The 21710-nt window shown below is 32.3% G+C and overlaps 1 protein-coding gene across 4 annotated transcripts in view; it reads left to right on the top strand.

Annotated features, from left to right (window-relative positions):
- The window catches only part of LOC127703210 (F-actin-monooxygenase MICAL1-like), a 37797-nt gene that overhangs the window by 14580 nt on the left and 1507 nt on the right, over nucleotides 1-21710 (top strand). For 3 of the 4 annotated variants that reach the window (XM_052207733.1, XM_052207734.1, XM_052207735.1), the window contains exons 7-23: nucleotides 704-1218; nucleotides 2196-2401; nucleotides 3629-3744; nucleotides 4776-4926; nucleotides 5137-5437; nucleotides 6959-7136; nucleotides 9859-9941; nucleotides 10786-10858; nucleotides 11910-12132; nucleotides 12929-13095; nucleotides 13648-13748; nucleotides 15475-15700; nucleotides 16878-16927; nucleotides 17808-18015; nucleotides 19680-19779; nucleotides 20169-20686; nucleotides 21288-21389. In XM_052207733.1, the coding sequence (XP_052063693.1) occupies nucleotides 704-1218; nucleotides 2196-2401; nucleotides 3629-3744; nucleotides 4776-4926; nucleotides 5137-5437; nucleotides 6959-7136; nucleotides 9859-9941; nucleotides 10786-10858; nucleotides 11910-12132; nucleotides 12929-13095; nucleotides 13648-13748; nucleotides 15475-15700; nucleotides 16878-16927; nucleotides 17808-18015; nucleotides 19680-19779; nucleotides 20169-20686; nucleotides 21288-21389 (3318 nt within the window). The remainder of the gene's footprint in view (nucleotides 1-703; nucleotides 1219-2195; nucleotides 2402-3628; nucleotides 3745-4775; nucleotides 4927-5136; nucleotides 5438-6958; nucleotides 7137-9858; nucleotides 9942-10785; nucleotides 10859-11909; nucleotides 12133-12928; nucleotides 13096-13647; nucleotides 13749-15474; nucleotides 15701-16877; nucleotides 16928-17807; nucleotides 18016-19679; nucleotides 19780-20168; nucleotides 20687-21287; nucleotides 21390-21710) is intronic. The other variant, XM_052207736.1, reaches the window with a different exon arrangement.

Consider the following 21710-nt stretch of genomic DNA (forward strand, 5'->3'; position numbering starts at 1 on the left):
GTTTTGAAAAATAGATGAATGTTTTATCGATGATTATTTCTCTTTACTCTAAATGTATCGTAATGACATTTTTCCGACATCTAAGATGTGTTTTTAAATACGAAAATATTTTTTACAAGCGATATATTTTCAAATATATTTTTTTTGTTATAAATTAACACATTTACCGTGCAAAACCGTTTTAGAAATATGTATTACAGTATAAGATGGTTTAGGAACAAGACGAAGTAAACTACTGTGGATTCATTTATTTTCGTGGATTCAAATTGTCGTGGATTTAAGAAAAGTGTTATTTTCGTAGATACGTCATTTTGTGGTTTTGTCAATTAAGTAAGCATACAAGCCTACATATAATTTGTACTTCTTTGATGATTTAAATTCTTGGGTAAAGGTGAAAATCCACGAAAATGGGTATCCAACGAATAATAGTGAATCAACAGTACATGTACCAACCAAATGTTTCTGAAGTAAAATTTATGAAAGGCATTTGAATATTATACCTCTTGGATGATGACGGCCGATAACAAACGGAATTGACATTAAGAAAATGAAGCCTATACATCCAAGCATTCATGAAAGAATAATAAATAGAAGAACAAAACGTTCAAAAACTCGGTCTTTCGTGCGTTACAACTATGAAAGAAATTTAGAATAATCACAAGAGTAACCGAATGAATTGTTTCTATGATTTATTTTGGTAAAGGTTTTGAACGAAAGGAATTTCGAGGACAACTCTCCATTGCAATTACTGCTAACTTCGTGAATTCAAACACTGCTGCTGACATGAAGGCAAAAGAAATTGGAGGAGTTGCTCGTCATTTTAACCAATCATTATTTAGTAATTTGGAGACTAAGAAAGGAATCAGGCTGGAAAATATGGTTTACTTTAAAGATGAGACGCACTATTTTGTTATGACACCAACAAAGGCAAGCTTAGTCCGTAGGGGTGTTTTCAAAGCAGATTTGTCTGATGCTTCAAAATTATTAGAAAGAAAAAACATTGACGTGCAGCGATTGCTAGCGTATGCAAGAGATGCTGCAAACTTTTGCACTGACAATGCAATGGTTAATATGTGCTTTGCAAAAAATTCTCATGGGATGGATGATGTGGCCATGTTGGACTTTTCATCGAAAGTTGAAGCTGTAAATGCATCGCATATCATTGAGAGGAATGGTAAAAAACTGCTCATTGGACTAATTGGTGACAGTCTTTTAGAAGTATGTTTTATAATATTAACACTAAAAATTATCAAAATAAATACTCGGGTTGTAAATTAAGAGGGTATCACCAGCCCAGTATTCAGCAATTCTGTGTTAACACGAATTATCATTCATATGGTCAAAATTATAAATATGCTGTTTTGCAAAAATTTGAATTGTTCAAAATACTAAGGATTTTCTATCCCCGAGGATTAGATTGCTTATAAGGAGTATTTGGCAAAACTTTTTAGAATTTTGTTTCCTCAATGCTTTTCAACTTCATACTTGAATTGGCATTTAAATTTTTATTCAAGCCTCACTGATGAGTCTTCTGTTGACAAAACTTGTGTCTGGCGTACAAAATCATCAGTCTGGTATCTTTGAAAAATTTCTTTTTACAATATGAGTGAATAAAAATTATTACCCTTTAATGCCAGCAGATCAGTAATCAGAAAAATATATCCAACTTACAATTACACAATAACTTCCTGTTAGAAAACAAAGCAATAAGTTATTAACTCACCAAACAATTGTAACAACTAATGATTTATAAATGTCATCAGGATAGAAGTTTTCTTGTCAAAGTCAGACCTTTTAAAACCAGTGCCTCATATTATATAAGGTGATTAGTTTATTTCACTTGCATTACACAGAAATTATGTAAATGAAGTTGGATGGTAACCATTACTTATATTTCACAGCACTCACTTTATACTAACAACCTTTCACTGAAGCAATTTGCTAAAATATTTTACCAGTTGATCAGTTTGTTGAGATGAAATCAAACTGCAATTTGTTTGAGCAGTTTGTATTGTGATAGGCCAAAGCCTTTAGGATAAGCACAGTAAGTTTAGTTTGTAGTTTCCTTATAATAGAACAGAAGTTTAGAAATTCATTGTTTTACTGAAATTGACACATTTTAACTATATTAAAGCAACAAAGGAACGATACTGTGAAACATTTATCAGAATCATATTCATATGATAATTTTTCAGCCGTTTTGGCCACAAGGTACTGGGTGTGCACGTGGATTTCTTGGAGCTTTAGATACAGCTTGGATGATAGGGAATTGGAAAAGTATGAAAGAAAAACCTCTTGATATTATAGCCCAGAGAGAGAGCGTTTACAAAGTCTTATCTCAGACAACTCAGGACAACATCAGCAAGAAGTTCAGTAATTACACGGTTGAACCGAAATCAAGGTATAATCAGGTTATGGTAAATAAAACATGCATATCTTTTATGCTCACCAAATAAAGGAGGAAGTATGATAACTTGGATGAGAGCCAATGTTTTGTCCTGAAATTGCATAAATAGTAAACTTATTCAAGCCTTTCAAAATTATGTTAGTTTTATTATTAAATGAAACTGTAAAATCTGAAAATTTAAGTTCAGTAAGGTCACTTAGCCTGTCAAAATTGACCATGTTGACGTTTTTGACTTAAAATTGCAACTTAAGGCATAGTTGTTGGTAAACTAATAGAAATGAGCAAGGTCTTTATCCAAACGATATTTTAAACAAACTAAAATCTTTGAAAAAAAACATATGTTAGCAAAATATCTTTTTATATTAAGCCTTTGGTCATATCGAAATATGAATGACAAGACTCCAAACGAGGGTAGACTCCAAACGAGGGTTTGTTAGCTACAACCTTGGCATTCAGTTCTTTTGCTTTGAATGTCCAGGATGAAAGTAAATCCAAATGCGCTTTGGACGCGAAAATTGTAAACAGTTATTTTCATTTTCTAGCCCTGGGTTTACACCGATGCTAGTGGAATTTTAGTCCAGTATGGTTTATCACCTCATTTCTCAGTGTTCATATACTGACAAGAATGTTGTTGATAAATTTAGAAAATATCATTAGGATAAGGCCTAAAATTCTCAGACAAAATTGACCTTAGATACATTTTTTTAATTTTTAAGTCGTTTATGGTTTTGGCTCTTAACATTTTCGGATGTTATACATCATTGGCTTTAACATATTTGACTTTGAGCGTAACGGGTGAAATAAAATCAAAGACGCGCCTTATACGCATACATGAATAGTGTTATTTTCATAGATAGCATATAACTCAATTCCAATAAGACAAGAGCCCTACTGAAAAAAACAAAAAATAAATTTCAAAAATCAACTGATATCAGACGGACTTATGTTTTTGAACATCTGTATATTTATAAGACGTTTTGATTTTCGAATTCAAGAGGGCTTATTATACGACCTCATTTATATGAAGTTTTCTTTTGGTTAAACGGAGACGAACTTTAACGTTGAATCTAGAATGCACATTTTTTCTTATTGTAATTTTGAGTTAGATTCAATATTTTGTCTTTTTTATCAGTGTGGAACGGACAAAACAATGCGACTAGAGATTAAGAATATGTATTTGTCGATAATCAAGAGGTTATTGAGGTTTATATTTGTCTTCAGATATTCAATCATTAATTTGAAAGCAGTTACTACCGAAAAAGCAAAGGACTTTTATGATGACGTGCAAGATGACTTTAGTGCAGACGCTGTTTCTCCGGTTAAGAAACCCAAACAAAGTAAGTAACGACCATGTATAAATTGCTGTTGAAATAATGCACTTTTGCAACTGACAAAGGATGGCTAGATGTGTTTTCCCCAATATTCAGACTATCAATTCTAATTTGTGATGTAATATTTTCCTTCTATTTAAACCAGTAAGATAAGATCTATTACATGATGAAAATAGGAAATAAACGCTTCAAAAATTTGTCTATCGGCGTCCTTGTCAATTAACTATAAACTACAAAATTTTTTTTGTTGGCGTCTCTGTTAGATTTTTTTATATGTATGTTTGATTTTTTAAGTCAATGATGTTGTATGCCATTGGCAATCAAACTACATCTTCGTATTGTTATATTGAAAATTATACCGTCTGTTTTCCGTTGAAGGGACTGTATCAATTCGATCATTGTTGTTTTAGTACAACATTAAATTATTACTTTGCTAGTAATCCTTTTATTTTAAAGACAATCCGGTACACGTTTAAATATTTCTATGAAAACCTCATGTTTCACCATTGCTGTGACAGAGGGTGACCCTGTTACTATTAGTTTCTGTTTTTTTTTCAGTACTCTCCGTATCTGATTTTGAATAATGACGTAGATTCTGTATATCGAGTGGAACTTAATTAACTCATTTGTTTTGTTATTTCATATTTTTGAATACTTACAAACGTATAAAAAGTGGTTGCAAAATTACACGAACAATTATTCAAATGAGTTCATCCTTAGAAGAAAACAAAACCATGAAACAACTTATTCGAAGTACCAGAAGAACATAGCATAGTTGTTTTTCATTCCTTCAGTATATTCAACTCTTTTATTGTGTTTTCTATTATAAAGAAACCATTTATGAAATTATAACGGTTGCTAACTATACGATTCAAAATATATATTACAACTTATTTAATGTACTCATAAATGGCTTTCTACGTAAACAGAGAATTTCAAGAAGCGCGAAAGGTGATTCATTCATATTTTGCTCTGACTTATACCTCTTTATGTCTGACGATAAACATCATACTATACTTTTCCTCTTTAATTTATAGGTGACGAATCAGTGGATTTACCTGATTTACTGCTATGGTGTCAGAAAGTGCTGGAAAAACACACACAGTTTAAAATAAAAGATCTGACAACTTCCTGGAGAAGTGGATGTGAACTCGGTTGCTTGATCCATGTTTTTCGTCCTCATATAATGTAAGTAGCAATATGATGTCAATAGTTTTTTGTCTTTTATATGTCTTTTTGTTCCAAATAAACATGCTACTTCTTTTGTTTGCAAAACGATCAAATCCCATAAAAACCTGCAATAAATCCCTAGTATTTTGTTTTGAAAAGAACTTTTAGACTTTCAGTTTTATTGTAACCATAAGGGCATGTACGTATATTGATATTACTTTCTTCTAGAAAAATGGAAGATTTGGACCGAACAAATGCATTGCGAACTATGGAAATAGTAGTAAACATTGCAAAACGAGAATTTGAGATATTTCCTGTATTAGCGGTTTCAAAAATGGTAAACTTTTCGTCTGAAAATGAGGTAGAAATGGCATCGTATCTGTCCCAGTTTTACCAGCTGTTTCATGGAGAACCTATTCCTGAGATTACTTCCTCCGACAACAGCGTATTGGGCGATGAAAAGAGAGACATCACAGAAACAAATATTGTAAAACCCAGAACAAGTAGAGTTCAGATACATGACGAAAAAGTAAGTAAACAGTGGGGTTTGTTACATTCGTTCTTAGTTCTGTCAAGGTTGTAATGATAAAGAAACGAACTTGCCAATTTTCCAAAATAACGCGTGGCTCAAAATGAAAGATATATAGCTCAAATCGTACAGGTAGTTATCGCATAAAATATTACTCTAACAGGTATAAACATGTCATGCACCTTCAAATACTACATTCCTCCAACCTAGGAATATTCTGAAATTCTTTGACGTCTAACATATTCATACTAGGTACTTAGATGGAAAGGCTAATCGTGTATGACCGTTGTGTAATCTGATTCAATATCCTGACCTTTTTGTAATCTGTGTGATAATTAACAAATCTGGATATTTTTCAATAAGGCTCAAATGTTATTAGAATTGTCTCCCTTTTATCTAGTCACAGTAAGTTCAAACATGATATTCATAGATCGATTTGTAAATCAACAAATCCTCTTTGTCAAACAAATCTTTTAGTAAATGCTTAAAAATTTAAGAAATCGGCGAAAAGATTGTGTGCGAAAAACAACATAAAAAAGTTCTGCGTTGAATTTGTCATAATGCTCTTCCTGAGGTTAAGTTTGCTTTAACATGTTTTTAAGGGGGTAGGCGCACATTGCACATCAACGACTTTATCTTTTTACACATATGTAGGTAACAATCTCTTCACAACAGTATAATTATTTTACTGAAAAGTAATAGAATACACCAGAAATAAACTATATCATATCTTACTTAATAAAATGTATTTTATAAACACTAATATAACAATGGTCGTTTAAATCATACTGATTTATTACATCAATTTAGTAAATTAATGTTAACAGAACTTAAAACAAAATGAGGAATGACGTCCACACCTTTACAATAACCCGCCATCCCTTCTAATTGACTTTGCTGTCGTAGTACCCTGTTTTATTCATAGGATGTTCTCCATGACCACTCCTCCGCGGGTCACCTTCTGTCTTCTTTTTTTATATTAACGTTACTAATCCAAATGCACCATGTGCATATTTATAATTAATGTATCTTCAGTTCTTATAAATTCAAAAGATAAAGAGCTGATAAACCCTCCCAAAAATATTGCCCAACCAGGACAAGGAAACAGCAGGGGCGGATTCAGACGGGGGCATGGCGGGCGTGCGCCCGCCTAAAATTTGCAAAGCATGGGTTGATCTCAGCTTAATAAAGAATATTTCGATAAATTTACCTCAAAACAATTTTCGCCTCGCTCCCCTTGGCGAAAATTTAAGTTTGCGCAACCCCCCCCCCCCCCCCTAAACCTAAAATCTTGGATCCTTTAGCAAACAGTGAAAACCCTACACTGTACTCCGAAAGATAGATTTTTTTAATAGACTGCCTCCGTTTGACTCTGATATACAACAAGGGTGACTCAGATACCCGTATGTTGCAAAGGAGATAAACAGCCTATATTTTTAGAATTACCAAACGATAAAACAATTCTACTTAACTCTCCATTTATTCCTGGAACATTGTTTATAATATCATGTCATTTCACAGGTAGAAACTGATGAAAATATCAATGATATTTGCTACCTCTGCAAGAAAGTGTTATTCTTCCTGGAGAAACTTAGTGTTGAAAATGTGTTTTGTCATCGCCGGTGTCTGAAATGTGAAAGATGTAATTGTGAATTGAATCTCGGAAATTATAGAACACAAAAATCATACAAAGGAAGAGGTAAACCTAATTTCGTCAGAATGTTAAGGATTATTAGAATAAATTTTGCAATTGCTACAAAATTATTCAATTAAAAAGATTGGCTCTCTCCCTCGCTATCTCTTATTCTAAAGTAAATCAACTTGATTCTCGAATGTTTTACAGTTTGTGAAAGGACAGCTGATTGAAATGCTTTTGTCGCCTGAGTAGATAGTCTGACATGAAAATATTTTCTGTCAAGACCAATTCTAATTACAACAAATAAGAAGATAGTTTACAAATTAGGAGATGTGGTATGATTGCCGATGAGACAACTTTTCATAAGAATTACCATCATCTGGATAATAGCAGTTTCACCTTTAACAATGAACAATTGCTCAAGAGTGAAAATGTAAAACAATTCAAACCAAAAACCTGTAGCCTTATTCATAAAAAATCAATTTACGAAAAAAAGATATGACAGACATGAACCAACTAAAACGACATAAACACAGGCTGCTGACTTAGGACAGGCAGATGAAGTGGGTCATACCGGAATTAAAAAGCGACCAAGTGACATATAATATATAAAGGTCAGCATTTAGTCTTCAAAAAAAGACAAGTGTCTTAACATTGTATAAATCATGAATGTGCCCTTCGTCTGAACAGCAATACCTTCATTCATGTACGAAAAATCTTTAAAAACAACTCCTCATAGGACAGTACATACTAAGACTTTACTAACTGATGAATTTGACATTGTACATGTTGTACATGTGCATGGACATGTGGCAGGGTAAAAAAGTAGTTTACCGACTTTCAAAACGCATACATCCATTTAGATAATACAATTCAAGATATAAAAAACACCTCAGAGAATCGCATGAACTCACAATTGAGCGAGGCCTAGTGATTTAACATGGTGGGCATCTCCTGCGATACCAATCGACATTCTGTCAAAGTTTTACAGTAGGGATTTCGACACAATTGTTTAGATAGAACCTATCAGGATCAGAAGCATTTCCAAGTGGAACATTAAGGAGCAGTTCATCAATTCCGAATAAGCACTTAACTCTGTAATATCTATCATAAAACGTATTTAAAGTGGAGTAGCAATCACAAATTCAATAACATTTCTTTATAAAAAAAAATCCTAAATAAACTCATGTAAATACCACAATGTACCAGGCTTATAATTTTGTAGACCAGAAGCGTGTTTCGTCTACATCAGACTTATCAGTGACACTCTAATCAAATCAATTAGAAGGTGGAATTGCATAAGTTGAAGAGCATAAAGAACCGAAAATTCGAAAAAGTGGCCACATATAAAGTATACACAATCAAACTAATCATAGACACTAGAATTTAAATTTTATTCACCAGACTCGCGTTGAAGAGCATAGAGGACCCAAAATTCCAAAAGGGATCTACACATGTGGATAGAAAAACCTTATTGTTTAGAATGATTCAACATTTTATAAACAGTTAATTTACAGAAAAATGATCATATCAATGACATTTCATCCTTAAATTACTAGCTGTACAGAGTTATATAGTTTTATCAATTTTTGTGATCAAATCTACTGAATTTCGGTAAATGGATAGTGGAATAACAAAACAATCATGAAATGGACGAAATTAATCTTTAGACAAATTTTGTTTCTGTTAAATTTTTATTTTAATCATATTTTTAATTGGACATTGTTCAGGCATAATCACAGGAAAGGCATATAATCGATAATCAATGAAAGTATCTAATAGTATACATCTTAAACTTGGTATTGGTCTTTTTTCAAATGGAGGGGATACTGAATTCAAATATTTATTTGAAAATAATTAAAAGTCATCAGTTTCACATTGAAGTTATAATAAAATTGAAAATGAAAATAGGGAATCTGTCAAAGAGACAACAACCCGACCATAGAGCAGACAACAGCCGAAGGGCACCTATGGGTCTTCAATGCAGCGAGAAACTCCAGCACCCGGAGGCGTCCTTCAGCTGGCCCCTAAACAAATATGTATACTAGTTCAGTGATAATGGACGTCATACTAAGTACACTTTTACAACTTTTTATACTTTAATTCACTATAAAATTTACATATTTGTTTTACATGTTTTACTTATATCAAGAGGGTCTATAGAGTTCACATTTAATTGCAATTTAAAGTATTTTGAAATTATTTGTAGCCCGAAATGAGATTTTTTAATTGATAAAATACAAAGTTTGCCCTTCTTATTTCATAAGAATTGAGGGCAAAATTTAGATTTTTAAAACGTTTCAGTGAAATATGGCGATACCTTTTTAAATTTTCTAAAATACGGTGAAGTTGGCAATTAAAATGCCACTTTAATTTCATTATAAAAGTTCTTGTTAATGGACATGCATTCCTCTCATTGTGGCCAAGTATTTTTCTGGAAAATCACTATCCAATGACTGATGCATGGACAAATATTCAACTTTTCTGCACAAAACAACTTTCGTTTTGAAAATAATTTATCATTACTTTTGTAACTCATTCGATTGTTTATTTTGTGCAATGTCTTAGAATAGATGTGTAGTCCTTTGAATATAGTCAGTTATTATGACGTCATCATAGAAAAAAACGAGTAATAAAGGAAATTGAAAGTTCATTATCATGTTAACGGTGCGGACATTGTATCGACTCCCCTTAATTATTTATGAAATTATTTACATGTTCCATCATTTTCTATTTGAATCAGAAAGATTACAAATATGATCAAATTTTATTATTTTTATTCCAGTGAGGTTTTTCTGCATTAAGCATGCTGGTCCTAACGCAAAGTTTACACAGTCTATCAGAAAACGTCCAACACTAGTATTGAAAGTAAGATACAATCTAACTTATTAAAATGAATAACAAATTATGTCATATAAAGTAAGTATCTTCTGGTGTTCATCATATTCGACTTGCGTTATATATTTTTCCATCAATAAATCAAGTATCGGAAATAAATTTACATGTTACATTGAAACATGTAGTACAAATATGACAAAACCAGGACAAATAGGAAAAAATAAGAAACCTAGTGATTTAATAAGGAACGAGGGTGAAAACACTTAACGAAGGAAATAGGTGGGAACTTTTGTTAGATATGTAAATACACATTCCTGATGATGAGCATTGTCACGACGTGCATCAATACAGTAAATAAAAACGTCAAACCATTGAAATTTGCAATGATATATTATTTAAACTTGGTAGCTTGTAATATTTTTTATGTATTTGATAGTCTTCCGCACCAATCAAGATTGTTCATCTTTTGTTTTCAAGCAGGCTTTGACTTTTTGATGATGATGATGATGATGATATGATGATGATGATGATGATGATGATGGCTGCTTAACGTTCAGCGGCAAATAAATATGCATATTCAGGACGAGAACATGTTATTGTAACACGAATTTTAACCCTGCTTTGTGCTAGACCGACGCGCTAAGCCGGATTTTTAACGTGCTAGTTCAAAAGGTAACAGTCCGCAGGAAGACATATCACATTACCCGGACATATTATACAGACTCCGAGCCGACCAGTCTTTGCTCTTACTCTTTAATGCCGCGTGCTTAGCGGAGAAGCATTAAATACCTTTTCCTTTTTAAACTGCATTATTATGCATATATGAAACACATGGTTTTAGTGACTAGTATCAAGTTATCAATATTTTATACAGGCAAGGGATGACCCTCAACCTTCAAAAGACGCACCTAATGTTGCAAATGCAGACAGAGTCAAACATATTTCAGGTAAAGGATCCCATTACAAGTCAACAAAATGTACACCATTTAATTGCCATTAAAATAGAAGACACTATATAACTTAAAATGTCTTCAAGACGAACCAAACCATACGTCAGACATGAAAATAATGAAAATAATGATGACAAGTTTAACCTTCCTTTAACGGTACTGAGTGCTGATCATGCTTATATTCCGTCATGAATTTCGTTATCTTTTGTTTTTCTGTTTGTGTTATTTTGAGGGAAAAAATTATCATACATAGGAAATAAAGTAAATAATACGCATCATGTTACAACGCAGCATTGGCAAAAAAAATGCGTAATAAAAAAGTAAACTATCAGCGCTTTTCTAACAACATGCATCCACTGCGACCCTATAGCAATATAATTCTTTAATCGGGTCTCAACACCATCACTATTATTTTATTCAATCCTGATTCTGATGTTCCGTGTATGATATTTTCTCCTTTCCAGAAGGCGTTTCCAAGAAAGTTCTACTTATTTAGGCCAATAGAATCTATATATATGATAATAACAAAGGAATGTTTTTGTTTTAGAATATATCTTTTGGGATTTTCGAGGTTTTATTGCTCTTCGTCTTCATATTTGAACTGTCTTCCAACTGCTTTGATTCGAACGTCATTGATGAGTCTTATGAAGACCAAACACGTGCCTGGAGTACAAATTTATGAGCATGGTATCCGCTTTAAGATTTTATCCTTTCAAAACGTTACAGTTGTGAACATAATACAAAATGAACATCGATCTTTTTATATTCTATAACTTCCATACCCTAAATATGATTGTGGAAAAAACAATCATCAAAGTATCTATCAAAATATTACATTTCAAAACACGCTGGCCATCCTGCTTGAAAATTATTAAAAACGATTCCTTTGGAAACAATGCTACGGAACTAATTCAGAATAGTCACTTCCAACACCTAATTCCTAACAGCTACATTGATTAAAAGATATGAGGAAGTCAGGGGCAAAGTGCCCTAGCCGTGTCATATATCAATAAATAGTCTTTAGCTAATATATTGTTTCTATGTTTAGCAGACAAACCAAGAATTCCTGCCAGGCCAGACTTCTTAGCAAGAAGAGTTACCTCAGCATCAATGCGGAGGATAGACTTCTACAATAGCGGAGATGATGAAAAGGAGGTAGTAACAGAAGACATTATATTTGAGCATAATTTTGGCGTATCTGTTCGCGGTGGATTAGGTGCGTTTACCCTAACGTTACCGGAATCTGATGAAAACGTAGATGACTCGTCAAAGTATGTATGATTTGTATAATATATTTAAAAGAGTTAGTGTTACTCACTCTGCAGTTTGGAATGTTCTGTGTATGATATTGTCAATTTAGTTTTTTTCTTTAACATGGACTTGTACATAAAGTAAGGAGATGTGGTATTATGATTGTAAATTAGATAACTATCCAAAAGAGTCTTAATTAAGCGGATTTAAGCAATTGTATGTCTGATTTTGTTTTGGCGAATGTCGTCGCAGAATGCGAGAGATCGTAGTGCTAATCTGGCAGCAGAAACAGCAGCACAATGACGGAATTTTTGTTTAATAAACCTTTATTTTTAAGAAAGTTAATAAGGAGGGTAGTTCGTGTCTATTGTGCAAATGTCTTATAATCCGAAATTTCAGTGTCTGTAATAGCAATTTTAAACCGCGGATAGGTCTTATTAGTTGTCATTATGGAGGAAAATAGAGGACATGGTTATCTTTGAGGTAACGAAAAAATTTAACATATCCGTAGTCATATGTTCGACATATGCTAGATTAAATTTACACCAGATTATGATACTATTTAATACCCTTCTATGGCTTCCCTGTAAGTCTACCAGAATATCTAATAGAAATAGAAACCCTGAAATGTATATAATCAACTGTAGAACTATCACATTTTCAGCCAGCATATCCACACTAGCAGATAGCGTCTTTGAATCAGTCCAAAAATGACAAGTTTAGCTGAACCGGTTTAACAAGTCTTTTTGTGTGACGTAAGCTGGTCTCTTAGATTTACAATGTGACATTTATTAAGTGACGTGAAATCTATTTCAGTGAAGACAGTGACGACGATATTGAAGAACGACTTGAAGCTACTTTAGGACCAAACATTGATAAAAATATGACAGTTAAAGATGCTTCAGAGTTCTGGCAAACCTTGAAAAGAGATACAAAGCCACGCAGCTTTTCTAGACATAAGCCGGATATATCTGCTGAAAAAGGTAACAATATAGTATTACAAATATATAAGATAAAAAAATTTTACACTGTGTAAATATCAATAAGACTACTACTCTTCAACATAAAAACAAATATAAATGTCGACATTTTGTCTTTACAACTGTACGCGTTTCCAGGATAACCGTAATCAAGTAATCGTGATTTTATAAAAAGTTTTCTATAAATTGTCTTACATCGGAAATTAACTCGGTTATTTTGTGTAGTGCGTTTATCACTTAGTGCGGCTGCCATACAAATCGACACCATCAAATGCCTTTTCACGAAGGTTTGACATTGTATAATGCGCCAAGAAACCACTGTTTTTGTGCTAGCATGATACAGATATTGATGCATTTTGATTTGTACTTATACCATGGTTGCTAATACTCTACCTTAGGAAACGATTAACCTTCGACAATTTTGGTTGCTTAGATTATATCCTCTCTTCAACTTAAGCTGTTCTCTGAGTTTATGAAAATTTAAATATTTTAACTATAGGTATGGTCAAATATGTTTTATTTCTGAAACATATTTTTTACACTGAATAATTTTAGATTCATCGCCAATTCATAGCAAAGCTAGAGTGACTCTACAACCAAATGTTTCCACCAGAGAACATTCAACAATGCAAGACGAGCAAGAAGAGGAAAACGATGTAGGATAAAGATTAATAAAATCCATATGATATAAAAATAAGAAGATGTGGTATGATTGCCAATGAGACAACTCTCAAAAAGAGACCAAATGACACAGAAATTAACAACTAAAGGTCATCGTTTGGCCTTCAACAATGAGTAAAACCCATACCGCATAGTCAGCTATAAAAGGCCCCGAAATGACAAATGTAAAACAATTCAAACGAGAAAAACTAACGGCCTGATTTATGTACAAAATAATGAACGAAAAAAAAATATGATATACAGCAACGTACGACAACAACTGAATTACAGGCTCCTGACTTGGGACAGGCAGATACAGAATGTGGTAGGATTAAACGAGAATGTTGGCGCCAACCGTCCTCCCTAACCTTGGACAGTGGTGTAACGACACAGCACGTGAACAAACTATGCAAAACAATAAACGAAAAACAAAAATGAAAAACAGCAATATACAACAACCACTAAATCACAGGCTCCTGACTTGGGACAGGCACATTAAGAATATGACGGGGTTAAACTAGTAAGATGGCGCTAAACCCACCCATAACCTGGGACAATAGTGTAAATGTACAACATAAGATCAAATTATAAAAATCAGTTGAAAAGGGCTTAACTCATCAGATGGATACAAAGCAGAAATACATCTTACAAAAACACAGAGTGGACGTGACAGGGTACTTATACATCCCCACAACAAAAAGACACTCAGTACAGATCTGGGGGTACTCGCATTTACTGACAGCTAGTTAAAAGCCAATAACAACTAAAAAAATCATGCATCTAAGACTAAAATATCAATCAATACACATCCAACATTTAATGGATTTAGTGTAAAGAGCTTATTTAAGGATGTAGTCATTTCAGGTTTAGGAGTTTTTTGTCAGATGTTCGGACGCCTTGGTTTTTTTCCTACGATACAGGGTAAAATAGTTTGCCCCATATCTCCCACTTTTCTTTTCATAGAAGACTTCAATAGCTCATAAAAGGTCATTACCAAAATTTAAGCAGATTCTAGATTTCTATTTTTACGATTTGAGACCCAAATAATGCCAATGCAATATAAACAGTAAAAGTCCGAGTCAGCCTTTTCCCGCCACTTTTTTAAATCAAATATCTCGAAAAGGAGTTCAATAACCTATCAATATTTTAGCTTAACTAATGCTTTTGTGAATTATAGTATCAATTTTAAATTATTTAATTTCACCTGACTACATCCTGAAACAAATTTAAATATTTAAATAGCGTTAGTTTACTATAATTGTTTTAAGTATGGGCTACTGTACTCATCGACATTTTATAGCATTGGAAATAAATCTAGCACAACATTCTCGAACTATAAATATTATTTGTCTGTTTCTGTCTGTAATTACTATAAATTTGCATCCAAATGAACCTAATAACTAGTTATTGCTTTCTTTTAGATTGACGAGATTGTGTTTTTGAATTTTAAAGAAATAAAGTCAAAAATTGATAACACTGAAAGTACAATGGAGAGAAGCCTACCCGTTATTACAGTAAAAAAATAAGGATTAAAAAAGATGCAAAAATATCATTAACAATGAATTAAATTTCTAAGAAAAACTTCACCGAAAAAAAGTTCCATTATTTATAAACTTTGAAAAGTTTTATGTTGTTATAATGGAAGAAGTATCAATTCGTACATTTTTTTGAATCCTGTTCTCTTTTTTCATGTGTGTCCATTTTGTTTTTCATGAATACTAGGATTTAGAAAGTACAATCTGTGCTGCACCAGATGTAATAACTAACTTGTCTGATGTTAACCTACCCGATGACAAGCAGCATACAAATAACAGAAATTCAAGGGAAAATAACGAAATGTTTGAAAGAGCCCTTAAGGACTTGAAAAGGGAATCTAGAGAGCTTGAAGATAAAAGATCAAATTTTTCAGTAACTTGTTTCCAACCACAAAACAAAAACATTGATAAAGGTAACTAATATCTCTTTTATTCTGAGATTTGCTACTGTCTCATTGGCGTATACTCCGAAATCTCTTCTTGTCATTAATGCCGTATTGAAAGTGAAAGAGCAAACAAATATGTAAGGTTAAATATAAATATGAACTTCAAGAAAGTATTTTGATGGCCCCAGTCCACATGTAAACAGACAATTGGAATTAAAAACCTCCAACTTACATGCACTACATATTACACTTATTGTTTCTTTTCTATCAAGAAAAAATGTAGCAATTGTAATGATGATTAGCTGGAAATCGTTTACTTTATTTACATTGCGTCATGGTTACTAGTAACTTGACGTTATATTTAACGAAAAACCACTTAAGGATAAAAATGATATTGTATAACACCATTATATTACTTCCAAGTACTGTCTGATTGTTAGTTAAACAAATGCAAAAAAAGAACATATATCAATAGATGGTCCAGATGTTGTTTGTAAATGTTCAAACAGTTACTTGTGTCCGTGTTATGCAATTAGAAAAAGTTAATACTATTGAATATACAAACAGTATTAACAAGACATCATTGAGATGGGAGCCATTTTTGTGGGCCCCGTTGACCTTGCACTTTGACCTAGGAAGTTGTACAAACAGTCTGACACACCCTCTGGTGTTGGTTAATATACATGTCAAGTATAAAGTATGAAATTATAACGGTTCTCTAGATATAGAGCGGACACAATTTGTTACGGACGGACGGACAGACTGATCACTTTTTATAGGGCGATCCGCCACCAGGCGGTGCCCTAATAATTTTCTGATGATAATATTTTCCATTCTCCTTGTTTATGGTCCTTTTACTCAACGATCGGGTCATAAAGAAACATTTATAGAGAGTGGTACTGATTTAAATATTATTGAGTTGCAAGAAAATAGTTGATGCATTTAGATCAAAGGTATAAGAATACCAAAATAACAGCACTTAGTTCGGAAAGTATACAGAGTATATTTGTTTTGATTGTTATAAAAGCATACGATATTGATTTCATTAGGCAAGACAATTTTTTAAGAATAATTTTCCTCACGTGCACGTACGATCATTGCGAGAATTCTGGGATGCCAAGTAAATTAAACATTTAAGAACGTAAAAATCAAATGGGACTAAATATAAACATGTTTTACATATCATGTGATACTTTCATTACAGGCCCTGAAGCAAATCAACCCGAAAAAGTCATCGGACGTAACAGACCACAGGTACGTACACGTGGAAATGACATTAGTCAACCTGAAAATTAGAAATAGAAAACACAATATATAGTATGTGTTCGACAGCATACTAAAAGTCGTAAGAGGATGGAGACTGGGGAGTGTTTGTTAATTAATAAATACTGTTAAAAAAATTATACCTTGTAATAGCGTTCATATTTCAGAGGAATATTCAATAGTGTATCCAATAATGTTTCGTTTAAATGTGTCACAGTTCCTGTGAAACTCAAAAATAAAAGACAAGTCAGTGGATTCTTTAACATATAGAATAGGGTTTTCGTTGAATTGACTGCAATGGCATTTCTTAGGTATTCTATTGAATGTATTTGTAACTGGTCAAGACAAGGGTTGATTTAGAGCTTTACATATTGTCAAAACATTTGTCTAGTGTATTTACTGTTTTATTGCTTTGATTCTTCTTAGAGTCTGACATCATCTTTAATTCCATGCCAATACAAAATTTTCACGTACGAGTCGTATACTTCGTTAGGACTAAAATTAGATGAGACGACTTTTCGTTCATATTCTTAATTTTCCTTGTCTAAAGGGTGATGTCAAGTTTATATATATTATTTGAAATATTAAACACCCTTGGCGTAATGTGCATAGGTTATAAGTAGCAGGATAATCATGCATGTAAGATGTTTATTACTGAAAATTTTAAAGAAAGTATTTACATATTAGCAATTGATCAAAACGTTAAATACTAGAAACTATTGGTAAATACAATAAAATTATTAATTGTTGAATTCAGATACTATTTATCGGAATTTATATAAACGATGTTTTAATCTATTTGTAGTTTACAAAAAACTGCACATATTATATAATCACAAATACAATAGCAGTTATGAACATGATTTTGTAGTTAAAACGTTGTGACTCTGATCCGACTGAAGAGAGGCATGCTCAGCGTGTTCAACTTGCAGCAAGAAAGCTTGCTATACAAAGGCAACAAAATAAAATATTCATGGCTCAGGAAATAAAACGACAATTAGAAGAAGCTGATGTTGAGTTACGGGATGTTGAACAACAAGGAGTGGAGATAGAAACGAAACTCAAAGACAACACTGAAAGTAAGCTAATAGTTCATCCGCCATATTTTGCTATATTTTTGCCAACTTTTTCTTAAAATGTAATACCACCATTAATTTTCCACAATAAGTCTTTGTTAAATTGGCAATTTTCTAAAAATTGTGCAGAATTTATCTTTGTTTAAAATAAAGAAATACTTGGCATGTGTTAAGTTTTATCCTGTTCAGTACTACAGTGAAATTTTCACAAAATATTTCATTGCATATAAGATAATAACTATCACGGGAAGTAAACCAATCAAATATTTACTCCTTTTCTCTGTTAACAAGCTTTAGTAACCATGTCATCTGAAATTTCCAAAATATTTTATAGGAACAGCAAATAAAAAAAGAATGGTGCTCTGAAACACCAAAGATATATGTTTATAACTCAGAACTTTTTTCGGCAATGAAATGCGGTGGTTATTTTCCTACAACTGTCAAATTCAAGGGACTATTTTTTTTCGACCCTTTTTTGTATGAAACCGGATGTGACGTACTATGATTTGGTGGTATTAAAACTAAAGATAGCAGTTGGGAACTAATGTATAATGTCACTCTATACATATTTTTTTATCAGGAAAAAAAAGCCAAAACGTCTGTATTTCAAGTTATTTTTTCATGTTTTCTTTCCCTTGGTCATGTAGATTAACTATCACAGTTTCACTGATGATAAACACACGGAATTAACAAAACTGAAGGATTATTTAAAAAAAACAAATTCAAGTTCAATCTGAATAAAAATTATTGAAGGCTTTTCTGGACATAAATGAGACCTAGGGCTTTCCAAACTATGTAGGCGGTTATCAATCTATAAGAACCGTATTGTAAGTTTTATACAAGACATCTTTTTCGTAGGGAACTGCAAATCCTCTATCATTTGTTTATGAATGAGATGGTTTAAATTACAGAATTTACAAAAGTAGTTTAGAGAACAATAAACTTATTAAGTAATTAAGTAATAGAAGTACGTTGTTCATAAAACAAAATATGTGAGAACCGTTTTGTGAATTTTATATACTTATATAAGGCACTTTTTCGTTGGATAACTTCAAATCCTCTATTTATTTCTTTATGTATGAGATGGTTAAAATTACAGAATTTGCAAAAGTAGATTAGAGAACAATAAACTGATTAAGAAATAGAAGTACGTTGTTATAAAACAAAATCTGTGAGAACCGTTTTGTGAATTTTATATTCTTTTATAAGACACTTTTTCGTTGGGTAACTGCAAATCCTCTATTAATTTGTTTATGTATGAGATGGTTCACATTACAGAATTTACAGAAGTACGTTAGAGAATAATAAACTGATTAAGGAATAGAAGAACGTTGTTAAGCAAAAATCCGTGAGAATCGTTTTGTGAATTTTATTTATTTATATAAGACAATTTTTCGTTGGGTTACTGCAAATCCTATAAATAATTTGTTTCTGTATGAGATGGTTCATATTAAATAATTTACAAAAGTAGGTAAGAGAACAAACTGATTAAGGAATAGAAGTACATTGTTTATCAAACAGCGACACAAAAATTCGAGATAGGTTTGCAAGCTTAAGGCAAGACATGAATGGTATAAATCTAAATTTAAACAAATAGACTAGTGTGAAAACAATAGAAGTAAGAGGTGAACTATTTAATTGACATACCAAAAATTCAAATATTTCAGTCTTGGAAGAGAATAAACAAAGTTTACGGCGACAGCTGTGTTCATTGTACACCCGGCGACAAAAACTACTTCAATATGAAGCCGAATTACGATCAGCCAGGTAAGTGCATAAATTTGATTAAGTTAAAGATATCAGTTGACAACGAATGCAAGTATAACAAAATGTAGAAATTAAAAAAATAAATGTAGTCATTGAATTCCCGTGTAGACTTAATTTTATGGGGATACATAACATATATTATGTTGCAAAATACATTTTAAAATTGGGGATACATAACATATATTATGTTGCAAAATACATTTTAAAATTAAGTTTGTATTTTCTTAACCATTGGTTTACTCTATAATTAATATATAATATGTGAGGAAATTGTTCAATGTTTTCAGTTAAAGTATTTGGAATATCCGAGTTAAAACCATCTTCTTTTTAACGTCGTACCTTAAGCTCTAACTTTGAAGTTTTTAGAATATAAATTTCGATCATTGCAGCGAACACTTTTTACCAAGTCAAGAAGGGGAAGCTGAGGAGACATGTCCTTCTGAATATATACCAAGAGTGGAAGAGGAAAACAGTTTTGATGAAATGTCTGTCGCTTTTGGTTCCGAAACTTTCAATGAAACAATAAAGGCCAGTGGCGTCATACTTGATGACAACAAGACGTATGAGACACAAAATGCATCGGAAACAAAATCTGACAAATACACTAGTAGAATATCAGATGCTGTACCGGACACAACATTCTCAGACACAGTAAGGGCGGAAACATACGGGTTGTTAGAAATAAAAGATGCTGGTATATTGTCAGAAAGGCCATGTGAAACAACTACTGAAAAAACTAATCAAGCGAATGATGTATATAAAGTAACAACGAACGTTGTCACTTTAAAATTGTATGTAAAAGTGGTTACGAGAACTCATACTGGTGTAGATTCGTCTTTAAAGATGTCGGAAGATGACAGTCGGTGCGAAGTTAGTGGTGGAGATATATTTTCTGATGATATTGATAGTAAGCAATTTATACATTTACATATAAAGTTCCAACATTGATTCATGAATTAAAACTGTATAAATATAGACAAAAATGTGCATTTATGATTAAGATACGAGGCAGAAAATACCGAAAGGACAATCAAAAATCATAAGTCGAAGAAAATATGACATAAACAACCCGTAAAAAACGACCAATAAAACAAACAACAATCTACAAAACACTTGATAGCAACAAACAGAAAGACTGAGCAATACTAATCCAAACAAAACCCGGAATTGTGCTATTAGGTTATATATTTCACATAATTTTCAACTTTCTACATTGGTATGGGCTGGTGTTCGATAATACAAGTTAGAATTTTAGTACATTTTTAAAGAGTTTAACCCTGCTTTATATTTATAGCTCGCTATCTCTGATGAGTGTTTTTTTTTGTCCACAAGTTTGCTTCATATAAAATGTGAAATGAACTAAATGTAAATATGTTTGCTATCTTAGTTCTAGCGTTGCCATTGAAATCAATTTACAATAATAAATAATTAAAACAATTCTTATTTTTTTATGACTTAGCATACACGTGTATGACTCATAACGGAATTTTGTATTTGTTTTTTTTCAGAACTTACATTTGTTGATGACAGAGCAATAATAATATATTGGGAATGTCCTTTCTGTACACTTCATAATGACGACGGAAGCAGTTTTTGCAGTGCCTGTTATGGTGAGAAAAAATGTGCTGATCGTATTCAAGGAAAACAAAGCAAACATTGGTCCAATTTATAGAAATATATAATATACGCATAGTATTTATTTTCATAGCTGTCAAGCAGTTGTACCACATGTTATCATATGATGATACGTAGTTAAATTTATTGTGTACGTATATTGTAAAACAATTGCCACAAGAAATACAAACTATGCACACTAAAGCTCAACTCCAGAATGCTTTTGGTTAAAGGTATGAATTGAGGAAGTCACACTTATTTTACCTCGTTTGATAAATAGATTTAATCTGCTCGAATGACTTGATTACCACTTTTAT

This window comes from Mytilus californianus, unplaced genomic scaffold (genome assembly GCF_021869535.1).
Source record: "Mytilus californianus isolate M0D057914Y unplaced genomic scaffold, xbMytCali1.0.p SCAF_5, whole genome shotgun sequence".
Lineage (NCBI taxonomy): Eukaryota > Metazoa > Mollusca > Bivalvia > Mytilida > Mytilidae > Mytilus > Mytilus californianus.